Below are 23,801 nucleotides of genomic sequence, written 5' to 3'. Positions count from 1 at the left end.
GGCGATTTTTTCTCCCTTTGAGTGTTTTTCTTTCGGAATGTGCCCACGGAGGAGGAGGGAGCTGCTGACCCCCGCCCCGCAGCTCGGGCAGCAGGGCCACAAGCCTGGGCTCCCCGCCACGGGCGTCCTGGAGCTGGGGCCCAAACGCGGCATTTCCCCAACAAGGTTTGAAGAACTGTTTTATTTATTTTTTAAAGATTTTATTTATTTATTTGACAGAGAGAGATCACAAGTAGATGGAGAGGCAGAGAGAGAGGAAGAAGCAGGCTCCCTGCCAAGCAGAGTCCCATGTGGGGCTCTATCCCAGGACCCTGGGATCATGACCTGAGCCGAAGGCAGCGGCTTAACCCACTGAGCCACCCAGGCGCCCTGAAGAACTGTTTTAAAAAAAAGTTGGGGCGCCTGGGTGGCTGGGCTCCTGGGTTGAGCCTCTGCCTTCTGCTCAGGTCATGGTCTCAGGGTCCTGGGATCGAGCCCCGCATCGGGCTCTCTGCTCAGTGAGGAGCCTGCTTCCCTCTCTCTCTCTCTCTGTCTCTCTGCCTGCTTGTGATCTCTCTCTGTCAAATAAATAAAATCTTAAAAAAAAAAATTTAAAAACGAAGAGGGCACCTCCCATGAAAACCCTCCCGGGGAACCACCAGCCCCAGCCCCGCCCCCCAGCAGACCCCCCCCCCCCCCCCGTTGCTGTTTTGGTGGTTTCTTCCGGCATTTTCCTTCATGCTGCTTTGTATCCTTGTTCCCCACACCCCAGCCCCCGCGAGCCCCCTCCCCGTCCGTGGAGGGGCCTGGTCCGGGCGTATCACACGCGTGGACTCACACCTCGCGTGGCCTTCTGTGTCTGGTTCCCTCCCTACCTGCCGTGGGCTCGGGGTCCGTCCCGGGGGCAGTGCGTGGGGGCCTCGCTCCTGCCGGTGGCTGGGGACGATCCCGCGTGTGGGGGATGCGTGTGTGTCCGTGGACCCACGGACGGATGCCTGGGTCGTCTACACCTTCCAGGCGGAGCGGCTCTCACCCTGCCCCCCCCAGGGTCTGTGGCCAGCCCGAGGGCAGCCCCCGCGGGGGTCCCGTCGCCGAGTTCCCACACGTTCGCCAGCGCCTCCCTCGTGCAGGACGAGGTAGAGAGAAGGGGTGCCCACCCACCTCGCTCGGCTTTCCCGCTGTTCTCGTTTACAGACACTTGCAAACGCATCTCTTAAAGGACATTTTTTAAATTTCAAAGTATGTTGTTTTGTTGTTGTTGTTTTTTGGTCACGGAAGGTTGTGAAACAGGTGCAGCCCAGGGGCCGACACCCAGGCTGGTGGAGGCCCCCCAGGGCCGGGCGCCAGCTCCCCGCCCCACCCCTGCTCCCACATTGTCTCAGCCCTCTGCCAGAGGGGTCTCGGACGCAGAGCAGCGCTCGCAGGATCTGACCGTGACCTTTGTCGGCACCACCTGCCCTGGCCGTGTCACGGAAGGGTAAGCGGTCCTCAGCCGCGGCCACGGTGCCCAGGGACTCTGTCCCAGGACGGTTTGGGTCGTCCTGCCCCGGTACTGTGGGCTGCACTGTGTCTCCCCCGAGAACAGTTCCTGTCCCAACCCCTCAACCTGCGAATGGGAGCTTCCTTGGAAACAGGGTCTTGGCAGATGTCGTTGGCGAAACTGAGGTCCCGCTGGGGCAGAGCGGTCCCGAATCCTCATGAGACAGAGACGGGGACACAGACGCACGGGGAGAAGCCGCATGACCGCGGAGGCAAACAGGGCGATGTGTCCACAGCCAGGGGACACCCAGGACGGCCAGCCAGGAGCCGGGAGAGGCAGGAAGGACCCTCCTAGAGCCTTCAGACACCGGATGGTCCTGCCACACCTTGACCTGGGACTTCTCGGCCCCAGGACTTGGAGAGAATACACGGGGGTTTAAAGCCACCCAGTTTGGGGTAATTTGCTAAGATCACAGGAAAGTCACATGCAGGGGTTGGTGCTGGTGGCTCCAGGAATCACGGAGGGGTCCAGGGATGCTGGTGGACACACCTGGTGCCCAGCACAGTCCCCCACCTGAGAATGACCCGCGGGGGTGTCCGCAGTGCCAGGGAGAGAGCCTGTCCCCACTGACCGCCCACCTGGCTGCAACGTCGCCTGAGCCCATCCACGAGCCCATCCACAACCCCACCGTTTCTGCTGTTTCAAACCATAGCACGGACACCACCCTCTGCCTCCCAAGTACCTCAGCCTGCAAACTACTCACCGGTCAACAGTTCACAGATTTTTTTTTTATGATATTGTTTATTTATTTGACAGAGAGAGACAGTGAGCGCACACAGGAGAAGCAGCTCCTCACCGAGCAGGGAGCCCAACACGGGGCTCAATCCCAGGACCCTGAGATCATGACCTGAGCCAAAGGCAAACGCTGAACTGACTAAGCTCCCCAGACATCCCTAACATGTGCCACCACAGGGCCATTCCTGCCCAATCCCTAGGGACACCAAACCAGCCCGTCCTGACCGTGTGGAGCGCCGGTTCCCTCTCCTCCTCTGACTCCTAATCTCCTTGGCCCAAGGCCTCCTTTGGAATTGGCCATAATCTCTGCTCCTGATGGCTGGTGGTCCACAGCTAAGCACTCGACGGCGCCCCAACGCCATGTGCCAGTGCCCCTCTGCACCCGGCCTGCAACCATTCCCTTCCACTCGCCTTCCCAAGGCACCATGCACTTCCTCCCTCGTTTTGCCGGAGTGCATCCTGTGGGATGCCGAGCAGATGGTGAAGACCTCGCCGGCCCGAAGCAGCTTGCTCTCCCCTGGAACCCAGGCCTTTTTTCCTGATCCTTCGGAATGTGGCCTGGAAGCACCCGGAGTCCCAGCTCCACTAACGCACCTTCGCAGGATGCGCGGCAGGGTCCTGGCTAACCCCTTCCATGATCTCCAACTTCCCTCCATCCCCTGCTCTCTCTGGGGTTGGGGGACTGTTCCTGTTTTCTCCCTCCTCTCCCAGGTCCCACGTGTCTTTTGCCTGACTTTCTAGATCTCTCCAACTGAAATCTTCCAACTTCCGGTGGGACGACCTACTGTGCTAACTGCCAAGCTCTCTGGTTCTGCCCTCCTCTGTCACCTGCCCGTTGGCTGGATGCCCGCAGTGTGAGCTGAGCCTGCCGGCCTGCCCCCCAAGGACACTGGTGTCTCCAGGGAGGGGGGTCTGGGAGCTTGGGACAGGGTCCCTTAGGCCACTGTTCTTGTTTCTCCCCCATCAGTAGATGCTGCCTCCCCTCCCAAGACCCTCAGAGGCAGGCACATGTGTATGGGGCCCGGGAGCAGAAACCGGAAAGCAGAAAGGCACCCAGCTCGTCTGAAGACCTCCCCATGGGGACCGCTGGGGTCAGGGGGTGCTCTAAGGACCATATATGTGGGTGCGTGACCTCCAGAGTGCATCCTGGAGCAGACCATGCTGTCACCACCCAATGCTCCCTTCATGTCGGACTCCCCCCCCCCCCCCCCCCCCGCTCCCTCTTGAGCCCCTTCTCAGCACTTACCCCCTTGCTTCCTTGTGTTTCTCCCTTTCCCTCCAGTTCACCAAAAGGGCAGCCCACCCGCGTCCACCCTGGCTGGGACCCCAGGAAGGGCCAAGGCCTGGCCCTGAGAAAAGGCACTGATGGTGAGTGCTGGGGGTAGCGGGGAAGAGGCACCTGAGGTGGGCCAGCTGGGCCTGACCCAGCTGGGCCCTGTTTCTCAGGGACAGGGACAAGGTCTGTGGCTGGGGAAACACGGAGCAGGAGCCCAGGTGCCAACCGATCACAGGAGCTGCAGATCTGCAGGTCCCGCCAGGTCCTCAGGGAACTCGGTCCCATGGCGAGGGGACGGGACATAAGTTATCATGAAGGAATTAAGATTCATGAGTGTTTAAGTGCCCAAAAGAGAAGCCTGGGACCCCAAGAGAGGAATTTGGGCTGGGTTTGACTTGGGGGTCCAGAATAGGGCGGGGAAGGGTTCCAGGCACAGGCAAGAAGGCAGAAGGCGCCAGGGCCAGTCTGAGCGGGTGGGGAACATGCGACCCGTGACTCGGGCGCTACTCGGGGCAGGGGATGGGGACCCACGGTCGTGGGGGAGCCGCCGGCAGGCAGGAGGGGCAGGCCGCTCCCGCTCCCACCTGGGGAGCTGGTGTCCTCCGCCCCGGGATCCCCAGACAGGCCCGGGGTCCGCCGAGAGGCTGCGGGCAGACGCACCGGCGGCGGGCCAGCCTGCTCCCAGCCCGGCGACCGGGAGAGCCCGGCCAGGGAGAAGCCGGGGCGCTCCTTCCCCCACCGCGGGCCGCTGGAGGGAGGGCCGCCGGGAGGCTGGCGCTGGCGCCGGACACGCAGGGCAGGGGGCGCCCCGGCAGCGGCAGGGTCCTCCGGCCGCCGGAAACCAGCCCCTGCCGGGGAGCACCGCCGCCCACGTGGCGGAGGCTCCGGCTCTGGCCGCCTCCTCCCCGGGGAGCCCGCCGGGAGCCGGGCGCGCGCGCGGAGGAGGGGGGCGCTCGGGCCGCCGGAGGGGTCGCGCGCTGAGGCTGGGGCGGGGGGCGCGCCGGGGGCCCCGCGGGCACCTACCTGCGGCCGCGCCCGCGCCCCGCGCCCCGCCACGTGACCGCGCCCCGCCCCGCGCGCGCGTGCGCCCTGCCTGCGCCCCATTGTTGGCCGCGCGCGCGTCACGGGGCGGGGCGGGGCGGCCGGAGGAGGGCGGCGGGCGGGCGGGAGGGAAGCAGCGTCCGCGCCGCCGCCGCCGCCGCCGCCGCCGCCGCCGAGCCCCCGCCGCCGAGGAGCAAGCAGAGTCGCGCCGCCGCCCCGCCGCCCGCGGCCCGAGCAGCCCCGCGCCGCCGCCCCGCCCCGCCGCGCCCGCCCCGCCGCTGGATGCCGGCGGCCGGCGGCCCAGCTCTCAGAGGCGGAGCGCGGCGGCGCGGGCGGCGGCGGCGCGGGCGGCCGGCGGCCGAGAGGCGGGGGCGCGGGCCCGAGCGCTAGCGCCGCCATGCCCGGCTCCACCGGCCAGCCCGACGGCGGCGGCGGCGACCCCAGCCCGCGCCCCCCGCCCCCGCCCCCGCCGCTGCCGCCGCCGCCGCCGCCCCTGCCCGAGGGCGCAGAGGAGGAGGCCGCGCCCGACGACGCGGCCGCCGCCGCCGCCGCGCTGCGCCTGGCGCTGGACCAGCTCTCGGGGCTGGGGCTGGGGGGCGCGGGCGGCCCGGACGAGGAGGGGGCGGGCGGCGGCGACGGCGCGGTGGCGGCGGCGGCGGGCGGCGCGGACGGCGGGGCGGCGGCGGAGCCCGCGCCCCCCGACGGGCCGGAGGCGGGCGCGCCCGCGGTGGCCGAGGCCGTGGCGCCGGGCTCGCTGGCGCTGCTGGAGCCCGACGTGAGCCCGCCGCCGCCGCCCCGGCAGTCGCCGCCCGACGTGTTCGCCGGCTTCGCGCCCCACCCCGCGGCCCTGGGCCCCCCGACGCTGCTGGCCGAGCAGATGAGCGTGATCGGCAGCCGCAAGAAGAGCGTGAACATGACCGAGTGCGTGCCCGTGCCCAGCTCCGAGCACGTCGCCGAGATCGTGGGTCGCCAGGGTGAGTGGCCGCCGTCTGGGGCGCCGCCCCCGGGGTCCCCACGCCGCGCGCCCTGGGAAGGGGGACGCCGCAGCCCAGCCCTGCCCAGCCCTGCCCAGCCCTGCCCGCGGCCGGACGCCAGACCCTGGCCACGCCCCGCGTGGGCCCGGGCCTCAGTGGCCGCCTGTGCGCCTTTGTCCTGCCGCGGGCCGCGCGAGAAAGTTAGGCGCAGACCGCGCTCCTCCCCTCCACGCTCCGGCCCGCCGCTGCCTTTGTCTGGGCGCCTCCGGCCGGGTCAGGCCCCTCTGTGCGGCGCCTCTGCCCAGGCCCTGGGCCGCTTGCAGCGGGATCCCAAGAACCAGGGGTCCCGGCTGGGCCGTGGGCGCTCCACAGCCGAAGCAGGCACGGGGCGGGGCTCGTTAGGGCTTGGGGGTGTCTCCGCGGCGGGGTAGGTGGGGGTGCTCAGGCAGGTCAAGAGAGAAGTTTGGCAGAGAGGGTTGCTCATCTCCACTTGCCGGCCTGGGGGCCCTTCCGAGGGTGGGGGGAGCACAGGATGAGGGAGGATCCCCACCTCGCTCGAGGATTAGGGGACGTGCTTTGCTTAAGGACCAGCTGAGAATGCCGTGTGGAGGTCCGGACTCCTAGCCGTCCCTCTGGCAGGCCCAGGGCAGCAGGCCCGGGGTGTGAGGGTCCCGGCGGCAGCATTATCAAGAGTCCCTGTGGCCGCCCCATTGTTCTCTTTGTTAGAGAGCCAGTCTGAGATTTGCAGGGTGACATCAGGCCGGCCGCTGCTCATTGGCCCTGGAGCTGGAGTGGCGGGGCGGGCGGGCTGAGGGTGGTGGGCAGTACTCCGCTGGACACAGGCCCACCCACCCTTTTAGTCACTGGCCCCCAGCCCCAGCTTTCTCCTGCCTTCTGCCTCTAGCTCCCTGTCCCCCACTCCCTGCTTCTAGGCTAGGTTCTAGAACTTGGGGTGGGGTCTGGGCGGGGCTTGAGGTGGAGCTCCAGGACACTGGGGCTGGCCTTTGGGGGTTAGCCTTTGGGGGCTTGGTAACAGGAGCCAAAGACAGGTGTGGGGGGATTGAATTGCAAGGTGGCTTGTCTCGCTTGACACCGGGGGGCAGAGGACCGTAGGGAGGCTCCGGACACTGCCCTCTCTGAGTGCCAAGTGGGAGGGGGTGGTTTGGCCAGTGAGTCCTCTGGTTTTGGGTGCAGGTGCAACCGATCACGTGTCATCCCCCCATCTGGACACCAGGAGGACCAGGTGTGGTGCTGGGTTAAGGAACTAGGGCTTGGGACCGGGGGAGGGGACAGGTGGTCCTCAGAGCCCTGTCAGCTGCCTCCCCCGAGCCAGCACAGCAGGACTGCAGGCCTGACCGCTCCCCTCCACCGCCCCGCCCGCCGCGGCCCCTTCCCTGCCCCGGTCACCCGCACCTGCGCTGGGCTGTATGCGGACCGTCCAGGCACCGGCGAGGACGGGGGACGGCTGTGGAAACCCAGCCTGGGAGCTGTTGTCCGGAGTCTCTAGGCCGATCTGCTAGCCAGGGGAGCGCGGGGGGGCGTGTTCCCTGTGAACACGAGTGTTCTGGTGCGCCCCAGGGTCCTCCAGGGAGGCTGAGTCTGCCCCGTTGGAGGCAGGAGCCACGCAGGGGCCTCCGCACCTATGCCTGGAGCCGGGAATCGGCCCCACCCGACCTCCCAGGTGTGCGCTTTGGTGCTCGATGACTGGGTGCTGGCCTGGGGTCTTGCTGGTGGCAGAGAGGAAGGCAGGCCCTGGGGGGAGCGGACGGGGCTGGCTCTGTGTCCCTGGGCAGATGAGCTCTCCGCTCCGTGATGGGGGGACAGCATCTCCCTCGGGGGTTTTTGGGAGGATCCTCCAGTAAGAGGGTCCTAATCCCAGCCCCGGGCTGCTGCACAGTGGCCCCCCCTGAGTGGGGTGCAGGGTCCCGGGGAGGGGAGCACCAGTGCCAGGACACGGTGGCTGGCCCCTTTGCCAGCCCTTGATTCTCCCAGCTCTGGGACCCTCTGTGGCTCCCATCTTTCCCGCCCAGGTGTCAAGCACAGCCTGGAAGAGTCTTCGTGACCCAGTCCTGACCCCTCCCTCCCTGCAGTCACCCGTCCGGTCTCCCTCTCGTGGGTTCTTGGACACGAAGCCCGTCCCGTCTCCCCGTCCTGGCTGTCACTGGGCCAGAAGGCCCTCCTCCTCTCTCAGCCCGGGCCTACAGCCACTCCATCCCCTAGAGGGGAGGCCGGAGTCACCCAGACCTGGGGTCTCCCCTTTCCGGGACGCTCAGTCACTCTTCTCCGAGCTGGTTCTTCCATTCTAGAAGGGTCCCTGCAGCCCCCGGGAACGGGATAGGTGGTCGCAGCCCCTGCAAGTTCTCTCCTCCCTGGGGCTGAGTGGCCCGGAAGGTGCCCTGCACGGGAACCTCAACCTGCCCCTCCTCACGGAGCCTCAAGAGACCCCCCCCCCCAAGAAGAGCCTCCGCAGCTCGAGGTCACAGGAGGCAGCGATGCGGGCTGAGCGAGGCCCGTGGGGCTGGGATTTGAGCCTCCGTGGCTCCGGCTCTGTGTGCCCTGCAGGGAGCAGAGGCCAGGAGAGGATCTTCTCCCTTCCAAGGCTCTGGGCCAGGGGGTGAGGCGCGGCGGGAAACGGCCCCATTTTATAGACAGGGAAGACGGAGACTGAAGAGAGTGCAGCGGTCACCTGGAGGCTGGTGCCCGCTTGCCCCGGCTGTGACTTTGGGCCGGGTCTTCCGAGAGCCTCCGACCAGGTGCGCCCAGCGGGCGTGTGTGCCTGTGGGGCAGGGCCAGGTCCTGAGCACCCTGCCTCTTGCCCGGAGGGCGGGGTCAGGAGTGAGTGCGGGAAAGATGCCCGTGGGGGGCCCGGGCCGGCCGTCCCCGCGATGCTTCTGAGTCTGCTGCTGTCAGGTGGGGGCTGGCGTGCTTGGACTGGCCCCACTCCGCTAGAGAAAGCCGGTGGCACTTGGGGCTTTCCCTCTCTGACCCCCCCATGCCTGGCCCCCCTCCCGCGGGTCTGGGGTGCTCTTTCTGGAGGCTGGGGACGGCACAGGGGTGTCAGCGGGCTGCCGTGCGTCTAGCTTGGCCCCTTGTGTTGGCAAGCGTAGACCTTCCTTGCGTCTGGAGGCCCCGTGGGCTCCAGCTCCCCCCACGGGCCCACCCAGCTGTGATGGGGCCAGCGGCCCACTGGGTTTGGGGCGCCGGTCATCGTGAGGGTTTGTCTCCGCCCTGTCCTTCCGATGTCTGCCTTGGCCGGGAGCCCTCCCCCGGCGCGCATCCTTCCGGGGGGGCCCTTCTGCTCCCCCTCACGGCCTTGAGGTTTCATTGATAAGTGTAGCCTGTGGGTCCCGTGTGTGGTCCCCCAAGCAGTGCCTGGATCGCCCAAGTTCCTCAACACCCAGCATGCAGGGGGGTCAGGACCCCAGGATGAGGTCACGTGAGTGATGGGACCAGGCTCCACGTGGGGACCCGAGGCGCCCTGTTTGAAGGCAGGGCCCCGCCGCAGTGAGGAGGGAGTGGACCGAATGGGGGGCAGTCACCCCCATTCCCAGGCACACCTGCTTGTGTTGGCGGCCAGGCCCAGGGGTCCGCTTTCCAGCCTGTCGCAGCAATCCGTGGTGGCTGCAGGGTCCCTGTGGGGCTTGGCCGCTGAGCTCGCCCACTGTCGCCCCTCCGGCTCGTCCCGGCCAGGGCAGGTGTGGGTCTGGTCTGCTCTCACTGCCCAGTTTCTCGGACCTGGCCGTCCCCCCTCTGCCACTTCTTAGGCTCGTGGTGTGGCCGGGGCTTGGGTCGATGGGCGCCACAGCCAAAATGTGGCCAGTGAATTGGCGACCTATGGGCCCCCGAGGGCTCCAGTCAGGGCCACCCTCTGGGAGGGACAGGATGGGGCCAGTTTGTGTGCCTGGGGACAAAGGCTGCTTCTCTGCGTGGAGGCGGTCCCGCACGCACCTGGCTTCGTCCCCTGCCCTCTCTCTAGGCCTTGCCTCCCTGTCGCCCACATGGACCTGTGGGGAGTGGACACTTGGGCTGAGGCTAGGGTCCCCCGCCAGCCACCTTTAAGGCTCATGAAGGCCAGGTATCTGCCTGGGGTGCTGGGCCTGGGCCCTTCTCTTCCTGGGGAGGAAATGGAGGTGCAGGACAGCCCTTTGAGGGGCCGGTGTCATCCCAGTGCCGAGACCCTTCCTTCCGGCTCTCCGCCCTGGGGGAGTTCGGGAAGCCACACAGGAGGAACCGAGAAGTGTGTGCAGGGCCTCGTGTGGTCCGCGTGGCTTCTTGGAGGAAGGGGCGCTGGGCTGTGACTTGATGCAGAGAAGGGGTGCAGGCGCTGTTGCAGCTGGGAAAGGTCGTGGGGGGCACCCAGGGCTGGGGAGCAGCCGGAGAGGGAAGGACTGGCGTGGGGTTGGAAAGCTGCCCCCGCCCCCCGCCCCCAGCTACCAAGTGGGGAGGGAACGGCCCGAACACAAAGTGGAGGCAGCTCCGGGTCAGCGTGGGTTTGGGGGTTGCTGGCGAGAGGGAGGACCCCGGGTGGCGGGGGCAGGCCGTGGCTCAGGACCCCGGAGACGGGACGGAAGGCAGCGCGCCCACGGCCCACCCTCCCTGGGAGGTTGCTCACCCGCTCACTTGGCTCTGCTTTGGCTCAAAGCCCTGGATGGGGCTGCTGTCTCCGGGCACGGCGTGAGGCTGCCCCCCACCCCCAGACGCCGGCTCTCGCCTCCCAGCGCTCCCTGAGGCCCAGTGGCCGAGCTGGGCTCACTAACTTTGTATCTTCTGCTCCGGGAAAAGTTAGCAACACTGTTCTCTCTGTGCGGCCTCTGTATTGCAACAATGTCCCTGTGTCCCGCCAGCGCCCCAGAGCCCGGAGGGGGGTCCTCCAGACTCGTGGGCCGGGACTCAAGATGTCTCAGAAGGCCCCAGGGGTGGGAGTATGAGACGCCCCAGCCCGCATGCAGACCCCCCTGTACGCCCCCAGCGGTCAGACCCCCAGTCCGAGCGGTGACGAAGCACAGCGCCGTGTCCGTGAGCGTCCCCTCAGCAGCTGGGTCCGTAGGCCAGGAGAAAATCCTGGGTGGCTTCCACAGTCTGACCCTGGGCTGTCCCGCCCGTCGGCCAGGGAGCTAGTGTCCGGGGCGAGCTTTGTGTCCTCGACCGAGCGGCCACAGCGGGCGGCTGCAAACGACAGGAACCAGTGCTCTGTGCGCTCTGGGGGCGGCGGCACAAATCCGGGTGTCGGCGGCCACGCGCCCTCCGGCGGCTCTGGCACCCCCGGGCCGTCTCGCTCTCCCAGCTTCTGGTGGCAGCTGGCAGACCTGGTGTCCCTAGGCTTGTGGCTGCCTCGTGCTGACCTCTGTCCCCGTCCTGCCAGCATTCTCCATCTTCTCTGTGTCCGTGTCCCCCCCATAAGGACACTTGTCGCTGGGTTCAGGGTGACCCTATTCCAGTACAGCCTTGCGTTAATCTATTACACCTGCAAGACCTCGCCAGGTGAGGTCCTGTCCACAAGTACCAGGGGCCATGAACTTGGGGGAGACACTTTTCTTTTTCTTTTTTTTTTTTTAAAGATTTTGTTTATTTGACAGAGATCACAAGTAGCCAGAGAGGCAGGCAGAGAGGAGGAAGCAGGCTCCCCGCTGAGCAGAGAGCCCGATGCCGGGCTCGATCCCAGGACCCTGGGGTCATGACCTGAGCCAAAGGCAGAGACTTAACCCACTGAGCCACCCAGGCGCCCTCGGCGGAGACACTCCTCAGTCCGCACTGGGGTCCTCGTTGTCTCTTGCCTTTTTGCCAAACCCACCACCACCTTCAGGTCTGAGAGCGGAAGGGAAAGGAAGAGCGAGTGTGAGGAGACGGGTGGGGAGGGCCCTGGGGAGGGGCCCCGGGTCCTCACTGTCTCCCCCACCCCCACCGCCCCAGGCTGCAAGATCAAGGCTCTGCGCGCCAAGACAAACACGTACATCAAGACTCCGGTGCGCGGGGAGGAGCCGGTGTTTATCGTGACCGGCCGCAAGGAGGACGTGGAGATGGCCAAGCGGGAGATCCTGTCCGCCGCCGAGCACTTCTCCGTGATCCGCGCCACGCGCAGCAAGGCCGGCGGGCTGCCCGGCGCCGCGCAGGGGCCGCCCAACCTGCCCGGACAGACCACCATCCAGGTGCGCGTGCCCTACCGCGTGGTGGGGCTGGTGGTGGGGCCCAAGGGCGCCACGATCAAGCGCATCCAGCAGCGGACGCACACGTACATCGTGACGCCCGGGCGCGACAAGGAGCCGGTGTTCGCCGTGACGGGCATGCCCGAGAACGTGGACCGCGCGCGCGAGGAGATAGAGACGCACATCACGCTGCGCACCGGCGCCTTCGCCGACGCGGGCCCCGACAGCGACTTCCACGCCAACGGCACCGACGTCTGTCCGGACCTGCTCGGGACGGCCGCCGGCCTCTGGGCCAAGGCCCCCAACCCCGGCCGCCGGCCCCCCGCGCCCGCAGCCGGCCTCCGCGGGGACGGGGCCCTGGGCGCCTCCGGGGGCCCCGATGCCTTCTATGCGGGGGGCCGCGGGGGGCCGCCGGGGCCCGATGCGGGCCCCGCCAGCCCCTACGGAGGCTCGGGCAACGGGGGCTTCACCTTTGGCGGGGACGGCCCGGGGGCCCCATCGGGGCCGCCCGCCCCCGAGGACTGTGACTTTGGCTTCGACTTCCTGGCGCTGGACCTGACCGTGCCCGCCGCCGCCACCATCTGGGCGCCCTTCGAGCGGGCCGCGCCGCTGCCCGCCTTCAGCAGCTGCTCGGCCGTCAACGGGGCCCCCGCGCCCCCCGCCCCCGGCGCCCGGCGCAGCAGCGGGGCCGGCACGCCGCGCCACTCGCCCACGCTGCCCGAGCCCGGCGGCCTGGCCCTGGAGCTCCCGCTGGCCCGCCGCGGCGCGCCCGACCCGGTGGGCGCCCTGGCCTGGCGGCCGGCGCAGGGCGCACTGTCGTCCTTCTCCGGCGTCGGCGCCGGCTTCCCCGCGGCCACCTCGCTGCCCAGCGGCTCCTCGGCCTCCGCGTGCCCCGCCCTGGACTCCGGAGTCCCCGAGGGCGGCCGCAAGGCCCCCGCGGCCGCACCGTCTGCCGCCCCGACCCCGACCCCGACCCCTGCCGCGCCCGCCCCGTCCTCGGCGCGGGAGTGCGTGGTGTGCGCCGAGGGCGAGGTGATGGCCGCGCTGGTCCCCTGCGGCCACAACCTCTTCTGCATGGACTGCGCCGTCCGCATCTGCGGCAAGAGCGAGCCCGAGTGCCCGGCCTGCCGCACGCCCGCCACCCAGGCCATTCATATCTTTTCGTAGCGGTGTGGCTGGCCGCCGCAGGCCCGGGGGGCGGCGCGGAGGGGGCGGCGGGCGCGGCGGGGCCAGCCTTCACAGACCAGCTTTAACTCGGTCCCAGGCGTGGAGACGGCTGCCCGGCGGCATCTCAGTTCCTAACAAATAAACAGTATTGAATCGACAGGTTACAATAAAACAGAGAGAAAAGGTCTGTTTGCACTTTTTATTTAAGACTCCCCGCCCGCCAGGGTGATCTTTTTAAGGGGTAAAAAGTATATATATAGATAGATAGATAGATACGGTTTTTACAACTCTGGGTTGTCCGTCTTTGGGACCTGGGTTTCTGACTCGACGGCTTCGGAGGCCGCCGTAGCCTCTGCGAATCCCCTCGAGGAGAAGGGCCACGTTTTTACTCCCTGTGCGGGCTGACGGCTGCCCTTCCGAGTGTCGGCGTGGGACAGGCTGGAGGGGGCGGGGTGGGGGGCGGGGGCCCGACCAGAAATTTCTAACTTTGTGTTTTTAATTATTAATCTCCTTCTGTGGTTTCTGTTGTCAGTTTTTAAATTTTTTTAAATTGTGTTTTTTTAAGCTTTTACTTTTTACCTCTGTGTATATGTAGGGAATTTATAGGGAAATATGTACTTTATGGAATAAATTTTAAGAACTAAAAATATATTTTATTTTAAATAAAGTAACGGACCTTTAATCTTACACAGCTAAATTACTGATTATATATTTGCTGAGCTGACTTAAGGGTTCAGAAAATTGTATCAAGAGTTTTATTTTTTGACTTCAAAGCCTTCTTAATAAAGTCTTTTTACTACACGTGAGCCCTTGGCGTGGTGTGGGGTGGGGGGGCTCGGGAAACGGAGGATGCGGGGTGCTCAGAGCCAGCCCCCTCGTCCCCTAACCTTGTAGATAAAGGAATTTGGACTCAGGACATGCCCCATGTCCAAACCCAGGCTCTTCTGAAAGCCCAGCACTGTGCCTGCTTCCAGATGAGGGCCCTGGGCCTGAAGGGGGAGGAGGTGCAGCCCCTCTTTTCCTGAGAGCCAGCCACGGGGCCGGTAGTGGCCGCTGTGGAGAGGGGGGGTGCCGGGCTCTGTGATGGGGGGCGGCGACTCCCAGTCCTGTTGTGCAGAATGGGAACCAGGTCTGGAAATCCCACTCCCAGAATGAGTTCCTACACCTCCCAGTCCCCAAAGGACATCTGAGTGATGGCCACACGTGCCATCCCTCGCTCACTGGGTCTGGTTGGGAGCAGAGGACCATGGCCGTGGGGCCACTGGACAATTCGGGGTGGGACTGACTCCAGACTCAGGGCCATAGGATTGTGGGTTGAACCACTGCAGCCGGTGGGTGCCAGCAGAGTGAGCGGAGGGTGGCTCTGAGGCACAGAACTGCTCCAGGGACAACCCGGGGGCCTAGGGGCTGCTGGCTGAGTGGGGTCTGAGTGGGCACGGCAGAGGGGTGTGCAGAACAGCCTGCTGGGGAAGCTGGGAAGGCATGGCGGCGCAACCCGGAGGGCCTCCAAGAGGAGGCGAGGGGCTCAGGAAGACAAGTCAGTGGGACAACAGGAAGGGCGCCCCACGGGCCTCGTCTCCAGTGAATGAGGGCCCCAGCAGCCCCTCCAGCTGAGGGTCAGCCCCTGGAGGCTGCAGGACCTGGGGTCAGTCTTGAAGCGCCACACACACCCGGGGGTTCCAACCCACTCTGACCGGAGTGTCCCCATCTGTGAAGCGGGGACGCCCCACGTTCCAGCACTGGTGGGGATTGTGGGTGAGGCCGTTGAACCGTGGGCCCGGAACCCGTGAATGGACCTTATTCACAAAAAGGGTCTTTGCAGATAGAGTGAAGGACCTTGAGGTGAGCTTCCCCAAAGGAGGGCGGGCCCGACGTCTAATGACCAGTGTCCTTAGAAAGGACATACAGAGGGGGGTCAAGGCTCAGATAGAAGCCGTGTGAAGATGGAGGCGAGCCCAGGGGTGCCTGGAGCCCCCAGAAGCCGGGAGAGGCAGGGAGGGCCTTCTCCCAGAGCCCCCAGAGGAAGCCAACAGTGAGGGAACAGATGCCTATTGTTGGAAGCCGCCGACTTCGCAGCAATGCGCTACAGCAGCCACGGGGACCAGAACACGGAGCCTGGGGTCTGGCCCACACTTCAGCGGGACGGTCGGACACGGCTGGTGTGGCACCTGGTGAGCCGGGGTGAAGTTAGACCACCGCCCCCATCCTGCAGGAGGCTGTGGAGGCCGAGGGGGGCGAGAGTGCGGAGACCACTCCCCCTGACGATTTGGACACAGAGAAAGCAAGCAGCCCCTCGAAGGGCTGAGAGGTGGAGAGAAAGACAGGACATCAGGGGGTTGAGAGTCAGTCCTTGGAAAGGAGGTGGGGGCTGGAGCCCCAACGAGGGGTTTTTGAAAGATGCAGTGGGGGAGGGCCTGATCTGAGGACATTCTGTCCTACAACTGTCCGGAGATGTCTGACGGCTGGGCTCGCTCCCTGCTGAGGGGCTGTGAAGCTGATCACTGGGAGGCCAGAGTCACTGCGGCCCTTGGGAAAAGCTGAGAGATGGCCAGAGGCGGATGCTTGAGCTCGCTGGTTGATGCCCTGGATCCAGCTGTGCCTGAAGGCAGCACATCCTGACCTCTCAGTTCTGAGTGCCAGTAAAGTCTCCTGCTTTGCTTAAGCCACTGTAAGCTGGAGTAACTCAAACTCAAAACCACCTACAGGGGCCATATTCCTGCCCGGAAAGCTGGGGAGCATTTCCTGGGGTGAGGGGTACTCAGCCAAAGCAAAGCAAACATGCTGTGCATTCAGCTTCTGCACCAACAGACACACTCAGGGAAGCTAAAGTGTGACTCAAGCTTCCATTGCCCTTGTCACTCATCGCTCTTGGTTCAAGGGCTCAGCATATCGAGGTGACCCTTGTCCAGTGTCTTCTGAGAAGGCCTCTCTTCTGGGTCTTACCCGATTTCAGGGAGACGATGAAGAATAAGCCTGTGGGTCTCCCCATCTGTGAGACTGAGCCATCCACAAAGTGGGCTCAGTGTGGGAATGATATGTCACCTGCATAACCACGTGTGTCCCTGGCACGTCCCTGGGACAGGAATCATGTCACCCTGTGCCCACCACGTGTAGGGAAACACGGAAGCTCTAGAGACATCCCACTTCCTGCCCCTGCGCACATTATCTCCCTGACCTCAGTTTTCTTATCTGTAAAATGGGGGCTTAATCCCCTGCGGCTGAGGACAAAGCCTGGCCGACGTTACAGTGGGTCTGCAGCGGTCCCCAGCTGCCATCTCTGCCCTCACACGAACACATCGAGGCGGGATCAGCTCAGACAGAAGCCTCCGAGGCCAGGAGCCGGAACGGGAGAGGAGCAGGCGGGCCTGAACCTGGGAGGCTCAGTACGTGCTGGGCGGTTGGATGAGTAGATGGTGGTGCGTGAGTGGGGGGAGGGAGGGAGGGAGGGATGGTGGACAGACGGACGGACAGACGGACACACGGAAGGATGGACGGTGGGCGGATTGGACGTTGGCTGTGTGGATAAGTCGGCACTTCCGAGGAGGAGAGAGCAGAACTGCTCGGGAATCCGGGGGGGCTGGATAGAGCGGTTTGCTGGTCGGGGGGAGGCGTGCGGCAACGGCTTGGAAGGGGTGTGGGGTCGCTGGTCACCCTCGGGGAGCAAAGAGTTGTCCGAGGGGCAGGTTCAGCGAATGGGAGACAAGGTTGAATGTTTAACTGGAACACGGTCTTGGGGTTCCTTCCATCTCATCCACCCGGTCAGGCCTTCCCCGGCGGCCCCCACTTTGGCCGCAGCCTACCTCAGCCCTGGAGAAGGCCAGGCCAGCCCACGCGGGACGGCAGCGGCCGCCGGAATGTCTGAACGGCTGCATGCGGCTGATGGCTCGCACACCGGGCAGCGCTACTCTAGAACGTTCCGGTCCAGCATCGTCTAGTGATGGGACCACGACGGGAATGTTCTAGATCTGCACTCTCCCTCACAAGAGCCACCGGCCGCACCGAGGGACTGAACATCAGAAATGTGGCCCGTGCAGTTCAGAAAACAAACCTTTGCTTTTGCTTTAATTCAATTTAAATAGCCACAGACAAAACAGGGAAAGCATCTGGGGAAAGTACTTTATCTGCAGATTTTGAAATACTTTTAATCCGGGGAAGCAGGAAGACCAGAAGGCCTGGAAGCTGACGTGCCTGCCCGCGTGGCAGAGGTCCTGCTCTGACTGTCTCTAAAACAACCAAGTGGTGGGGTGACCCTGCGTTCCCGGGGCCGGCGTCCTCACCAGGTCCTCACGAGAGGGCGGCAGAGGGCGGGGGTCCCGGAGACGGGCAGACCCCGCGCTGCCGGGGGTTCTGGGACTTCGAGCCCCGAACTGCCTGAGGGTCGGTGTGAGCCGAGTTTGCGGGGAGTCGGGAGGTGGTCCCAGGAGCCTCGCAGCGCCGGGGCAGAGTCACCCCGAAGCACTCCGCACCCGGCTGAGCCCGGGGCCTGCGCAGGGAAAGTACTAAAGTCGCCAGCACCCCCGGGGACCGCAGGAAGCCCCGACGCTAGGGGCGCCCCAGGGCACGGGAGCGGCTCGGAAGGGAAGGGGCGCTCAGGGGCCGCGGCTGCAGCAAGTCCCCCGGGAGGCGCAGGGCCCCGGCGAGCGCGGGCCCCGGGCGCACGGCGCGGTCGGACGCGCCGCGGGACACGCTTCCCGCGGACACGCGTGGCGGCTGTCGCGACGGCTGGTCCTGGGCTGGAGTCAGCTCGAGCAGGACGAACGTTTGTTTGCCGAACTCGGCGCGGAGCGCGGCGGCCGGGGGCCCGATGCCCGGACTCGCGGGGACGCCCCGCGCCGCAGAGAGCCCGCCGGTGCCTCGGGGGCTCCGTCCGGTGAGGCGAGGCCGCCCGGCCGCGCGCCGCGGAGCTTGACCCAGAGCCAGAGCCGCGCTTCCCGGATACGCGCCGAGGCCCGTTTCTCGCCGTAACCGGCAGCGGGAGGGCACGAAGCCGAAGCCCCCAGCGCGCTGGCCCCGGGCCCTGCACCTGCTCCGGCAGGCCCCGCCCCCGAGCCGGCGGGACTGCAGCCGACCGTCCTCTGTCGCCACCGCGCGGCCGGGACCGCACATGACGCCCGGCCCCGGCGCGGAGCGGGGCGCGCGGCGGTCGGCGAGGGGACGCTCCGGCCCTCCCGCCCCGGGCTGCGGGCCCCCGCAGGGCTCAGACAGGCCCGCCTTGCTCACCTTTCTCCACTGACCGGCCCCGGCCCAGCAGCTCAGCGCTGCCACAGGCGGGCCCTGCGTGTTTGTTGATTGACTAAACGACAGGGCGCCGCCAAGCGCCGTTTCCCCTTTGCTCACACCAGATCTGGCCGCGTTCAGAGCTGGAGGGGTGACCCAGGGCAACCCCAACACCCCCTGTCCGCGGAGAACTTTAGCACCGTTCCCAATAGCAGAAAGGATTCCAGGTCGTTGGCTCCCCCCACCCCAATTAAATAGCATTTTTCTACTCAGTGGGGGGGGGGTGCGTCCTGGATATCGTGGAGGCTGGGCTGGGGGAGGCGGGCGATCAGGTGAGGAGGCAGAATGAGGTGCCGTGCTGAAGGACGCAGGGGGCCAGGTCCCAGAAGTTCTGGACGCTGGGCAATACAGTGTATGTCTGATCCTAAAGGTGTATCTCATTGGGGGTGCCTGGGGGCTCAGGCGGTGAAGCGTCTGCCTTTGGTTCTGGTCATGACCTCGGGGTCCTGGGATGGAGCCCCGAGTTGGGCTCCCTGCGCAGTGGGGACTCAGCTTCTCCTCCTGCTCCTCCCTCTTGTTCATATTATGTCTCTCTGTCAAATAAATAAATAAAACATTTAGAAAAATGCATCTCATTATTCTCCCATCTGGAAAGAGAAGTTGAGATTTGTCAGTGGAGAAAATCGCACCTATTTACGTGGATTGAGAGCTGGAAGACCGTTTTCTACTGCCTCAGGCAGCAGATGAAGGTCACCCCGTTTGTTTCTTAAATTCCACATATGAGTGAAATCACATGATCATTCTGATTGACTTATTTCAGTCAGCAGAGTACCCCCTAGTTCCATCCGTGCTGTTATAACTGGCAAGTTTTCATTCTTTTTGATGACTGAGTAATATTCCACTGTATATATAACCCACATCTTTTTTTTTTAATTAAGATTTTATTTAGTTGACACAGAGAGAGAGAGATCACAAGTAGGCAGAGAGGCAGGCAGAGAGAGGAGGAAGCAGGCTCCCCGCCAAGCAGAGAGCCCAATGCGGGGCTCGATCCCAGGACCCTGGGACCATGACTTGAGCCGAAGGCAGAGGGTCAACCCACTGAGCCACCCAGGTGCCCCATTATTTTCCTTCTTTTTGAGGCTGAATAGCACTCCGGCGTATGGACGGACACATTTTGCTTAGCCGTTCATCGGTCGGCGGACTGGGGATGTACCAGTGTTGGAAAGCAGACGGAGCGTGGAGGTCACTGTGTCACTGGATTCACTGTAACTGCGAGAGCTTCTCTTGCTGAGCACGGTCTCCTGTGACTGACGGCAGCCGGGAGAGGCAGGTCTGCTTTCACCCGGGGCCGGATACTCTTACTGCCATGCTGGCGGCTGCCAATGGGCCCAGTGTCTGTGGGGACTCACAGCTGAGGTTCCCACTGTGCCCACACCTGCCGTCCCTCTGGCCGGGGGGTTTCTCTGCTGGGGGTGGGTTCAAGGTCACTGCAGCCTGGCAGGACCACTAAACACAATGTCCTGCTCTATGCGTTTGTCTTTTTTCCCCTAACCTGTTAGACCACAGTCTCGCCCCCTCACAGCAAAGTCATTTGGGGCCGGTCACTGTCTGTGGGGGTCCCGGACTCTGGGGGCGCTGAGCAGCGTTCCAGCCCCGCCCTTCATGCCTAGACACTCCCTTTCTCCCCCTGACAGTGTCTCTAAAGTCTCCCGGGGTACAACCCACCCACCATCAGAACCCTCTGTCCCCCCTTCACCCCCCTTTCTGTTCCCGATGCTGGGTTGTCCCTCAAAGGACACAGTAGTGAAGACTCACCTGCAGGACCCATGGGCCCAAGGAAGACCAGTCCTCGGCGGGGTCAGCTGCGCAAACTCCAATCTGATCACAACGGCTCTGAAGTCCGAAGCTGTCCCACCTGCCCCCCCACTCGGAGGGCTCCACGCAGACTCGATTCGGCCTCATTCCAAGTCGCCCTTCCGAGGGACTATGTCCCGCCTAACGCAGGTCAGAGCTGATTCGTAAAACTCACTGGTGTGGGAAATCCAAGCAGGGAGGAGACGACAGGCGACCCACAGACCCGTGCCGATGACCAGAGGCTCCAAGTCTCAGACATTTGCCTGCTGCCCACCCGCACCTGCCCCCCCCCCCCCCGCCACCCGCACCAGGTGGCCATCCAGCTGCACCTGCACCTGCCCGCTTCCCACCCGCACCTGCTTGCCGCCGGGGGCTCCGAGTTCCAATGGGATAAAGACACTCAGCAGAGCACATTAGAGACCTCAAATTATGAACATGAATATCTTTTTTTTTTAGATATTATTTATTTATTTCAGGGAGAGAGAGAGCATGAGGGGAGTGGTCAGAGGGAGCAGCAGACCCCCCCACCCAGCAGGGAGTAATGTGGGACTTGCTCCCGGGACTCCAGGATCATGACCTGAGCCTAAGGCAGATGCTTCACCAACAGAGCCGCCCAGGCGCCCTGAACACGAGTTTCTCAGTAGTAACTATTTGTCTGCATTCAGACTTCCCAGGGGGGTTACTGTGATCATTTAGCATCGGTTCCTTTCCGTCTCCGCACACACACTCCTCCTTGCTGGCCGCTCCTGTCACCCCCGCAGTGGCTGAGGCCTCCCCCGCTCCTCAGAGCCGGGGCGGCTTTAAGAAGTAGCAAAGCCCAAGCCTCCAGTTCTGCTGTAATGGGCCTGGGGTGTCACATGGGCGGTGAGGATGTTTTAAATTGTGATACAATACATATAAGATATAATTTACCACTTTAGGGGCGCCTGGCCGGCTCAGTCGGTGGAGCCTGTGACTCTCGATCTCAGGGTTGTGAGTTCGAGCCCCATGTGGGGTGTACAGATTACATAAATAAAAACAAAGATTTACCAATTTAATCATTTTATCGTGTACCATTCAATGGTATTAGGTGTATTCCCAAAATTGTCCAACAGTCACTTCTATCTCATTCCAGAACATGCCATCAGCCCAAAAGAAACTCCATCCCCATCAGCCTATCCCTATCCCTCCCCAGACCCCAGGCCCCAAGAGCCCCTTCCCGCGCGTGGAGGGGCCTGGTCAGGGCGTGTCACTCGCGTGCACTCACACCCGTGCGGCCTCCTGCGTCCGGTGCCCTCCCCGCGCGCCGTGGGCTCGTCTGTCCCGGGGCCGCGCGGGGGGCGCCTGGCTCCTCGGGTGGCCGGGGACCCTCTGCTGCACGGGGGACCCGCCGAGTGGGCCCGTTCATCCGCCAGTGGACACTCGGGCTACTTGAACGGGGCCACCGCGAGCGCTGGGGCGCGCACTTTAAAAAGATCGTTTCTCCGGTGATTTTTCAAGGCTAAGCTGAGGGCCGCTGACCCACCCGACCGGCTCCGGCCACGTGGCGGCCCTCCCCGCGCGGGCCTCGCGCTCCTGTCACCGGTGCCCCCGGACGTTTGCGCCGCGACCCCGACCCCGTGCGCCCCCCGCGCTCCAGGTCGCGCGGAGCACCGGTTCCCACTCCCGCGGCGCGGGGCTCCAGCCCACCGCCCCGAGCCCCGGGGCCGCCGGCCCGGCCCGACCCGGGCTCACGTCTGTCGGTTCGCTCGCGCCGCGGTGCGCGCTGCCTCGCCGGGTCCGCCGCGGGGGGACGCGCGCGACCCCCGCCCCCGCCCGCGCGTCGGGCCCGCGAGTCTCGGGGTGCGCGTGGCCGCGGCGCCGCCCGCGTCGGCGTCCGCTCGGGCCTGCCCGGGACTCGCCGGGGGTCGCGTGCACCTGCCGAGAGCCCCGCGTTCCTTCCCGGAGCTGCACGTGCCGCGGGGTCCTCGTCGGTCACGCGCGGAGACCGGACCCCCAGCGGACGGGGACCCGGACTCCGCCCCTCTCGGTGACGTCACACACGGTTGCCGCGGCCGCAGCCAACCAGGCCCGCGCGGCTGCGCCGCCTGGCCCCGCCCTGCTTGCTGGTGATTGGAGGAGGCGTTGCACCACGCGCCCCCACAGACCAATGGGGACGCGGTCGCGACGCCGGGCGCGGAGGTCGGCGAGTGGCCCGCGTCCGTGCCCCGTCGGCTTGGCTGGGGTCTCCGCCGCTCGCTCTGGAAAAGCAGCTCCCGCTGGTGCGCGTTGGCCGCCGTGTCTTGAAGCTCCATCCTTTGCAAACACCCGCAAGCGGGCGGTTAATGGTTTTATTTCTTGAGGTGCACAGTTGCCCTGAAGAAGATTCCAGAAACTCGCGGCCGGGCGGTGTGGGCACCTCGCCCCTTCCTGAAGTTCTCACCCTCAAATAAGAGCTGGCCTGGGAGGTCACCCAGTTACTACGTTCTGTGGGCGGGTTATTTGCTGCGCCAGCACCGCTGGCTGCTCGGTGCCTGCAGGCAGGAGGGTACGGGTGCTGCGGGTGGGCACTGCGCAAGCTGTGTTTCCCCCGGAAACAACCGTCTGGGCAGAAGTGCAGCGGGTCCTCTGCATGTCTGGCAAGTGTACTAGCTAGCCCTTGCTGGGTAACGAATCAGCCCAAACCAACAGACCGGAAGCAGCAATACATACTTGTCCTTTTTGTTCAACGTTTCTGCACGTTAGGAGTTCAGAAACGGTTGGGCTGCCTGGTGGTGGCTCACTGTCTCTCATGGGGTTCCGGTCCACACGTGGGCCCACTGGGGTGGCCCACTCTGAAAGCTCAGGGGGGTTGGAGGACTCACTCGCACGTGCCCACAGAGGCTATTGGCGGGAGGCTCAGGCCCTCGCCCCATGGACCCCTGCCCAGTTACCCGAGCACCAGCAGGAGATAGCAAACCCACCCCCCCGCCAGCCTGCGACCCCGAAGACTGCCAGGCAGAAACCTACAGCTTTTATGACTGAGTTTCTGAAGCCACAGACGGTCACTGTTGATATCCTACTGGTTACACCAGCCAGCCCTAGTCCCTGTAGACGGTCTGCACAGGGGTTTGACTACCAGGAGAGGGGGACTGCTGGGGGCCCTCTCAGAGGCCACCCACAGAAGACCATCCGTTGAGAGGAAACACAGCAGGGCAAAGCAACATGACCACGGGACCTCAGCTTCCCTTGCCCACTTCCAGACCCCACTGTCTCCTTTGAGGTGACTCAGCTGGCAGGAGGAGGTCATGGAGCTCAGGCCAGGCCAATAGCCTTAATCTGGGACTTTTGGCAGCACTTACCGGAGAGTTTGGCCATTCCTTTCCCCCGCAGTTTGCTGAGCTGGTAGCTCCAGCCTGTGCCAGGGGTCACCTTGTCACCAAGCCACAAGAGCCCGCTAATGAGTGAAGCCCTAACTGCAGATGGTCGCACAAAAGATGGAGAAAGAGTGGGAGAGAGGGGCAGAGGGAGACCCTAGCCTTCACCTGAGCCCCACACCCAGCCTTGCCTGCAAGTGGCTCTTCCGACCATTTCAGAAGTAGAGACCCATCCTTCACATCCTAACAGTTAGGAGGGGTTTCTGTCCTTTGTAACACGATGTCATCAACAGATGAAGGGCACGTTCACAACGTGTCCGCCCACACACGGGAGCGTGCCCGGCCGCAGCTGGAGTGAGGTGCCCCCACCCACTGCCCAGGGGACAGACCGGAGCCCACGACATGCGGGGAGGGAGCCAGATACAGGAGGCCACACGGGGTGTGAGTCCATGCGTGTGGCACGCCCAGACCAGGCTCCTCCCCAGACGGGAAGGGGCTCGTGGGGGTGGGGGAGGGGGAAGGGGATGGCTGCCAGGCACAGGGTTTTCTGGGCGTGATGGA

The 23,801-nt window shown here is 64.8% G+C and overlaps 1 protein-coding gene across 1 annotated transcript; it reads left to right on the top strand.

The window, feature by feature from the left end:
- Positions 1-4,938: 4,938 nt before the first annotated feature.
- MEX3D (mex-3 RNA binding family member D) lies at positions 4,939-13,661 on the top strand. Its single transcript, XM_032358338.1, has 3 exons — positions 4,939-5,545; positions 11,456-12,841; positions 12,953-13,661. Exons 1-3 carry the CDS (start codon positions 4,969-4,971, stop codon positions 12,988-12,990), a joined length of 2,001 nt encoding a protein of 666 aa, XP_032214229.1. The 5' UTR covers positions 4,939-4,968; the 3' UTR covers positions 12,991-13,661.
- The last annotated feature ends 10,140 nt before the right edge of the window (positions 13,662-23,801 follow it).

This window comes from Mustela erminea, chromosome 1, assembly GCF_009829155.1.
Source record: "Mustela erminea isolate mMusErm1 chromosome 1, mMusErm1.Pri, whole genome shotgun sequence".
In the NCBI taxonomy this organism is placed as follows: domain Eukaryota; kingdom Metazoa; phylum Chordata; class Mammalia; order Carnivora; family Mustelidae; genus Mustela; species Mustela erminea.
The sequence above is the reverse complement of the archived record's forward strand: the minus strand, read 5'-3'. Positions and strand labels throughout refer to the sequence as shown.

What these genes read in the sequence shown, in the direction of transcription:
- MEX3D (XM_032358338.1), top strand. Translation starts at nt 4,969, where the DNA reads ATGCCCGGCTCCACCGGCCAGCCCGACGGCGGCGGCGGCGACCCCAGC. An exon ending in CGAGATCGTGGGTCGCCAGG is followed by an intron (nt 5,546 to 11,455) that starts GTGAGTGGCCGC and finishes CCACCGCCCCAG; the next exon opens with GCTGCAAGATCAAGGCTCTG. An exon ending in GCCCGCCACCCAGGCCATTC is followed by an intron (nt 12,842 to 12,952) that starts ATATCTTTTCGT and finishes ACTCGGTCCCAG; the next exon opens with GCGTGGAGACGGCTGCCCGG.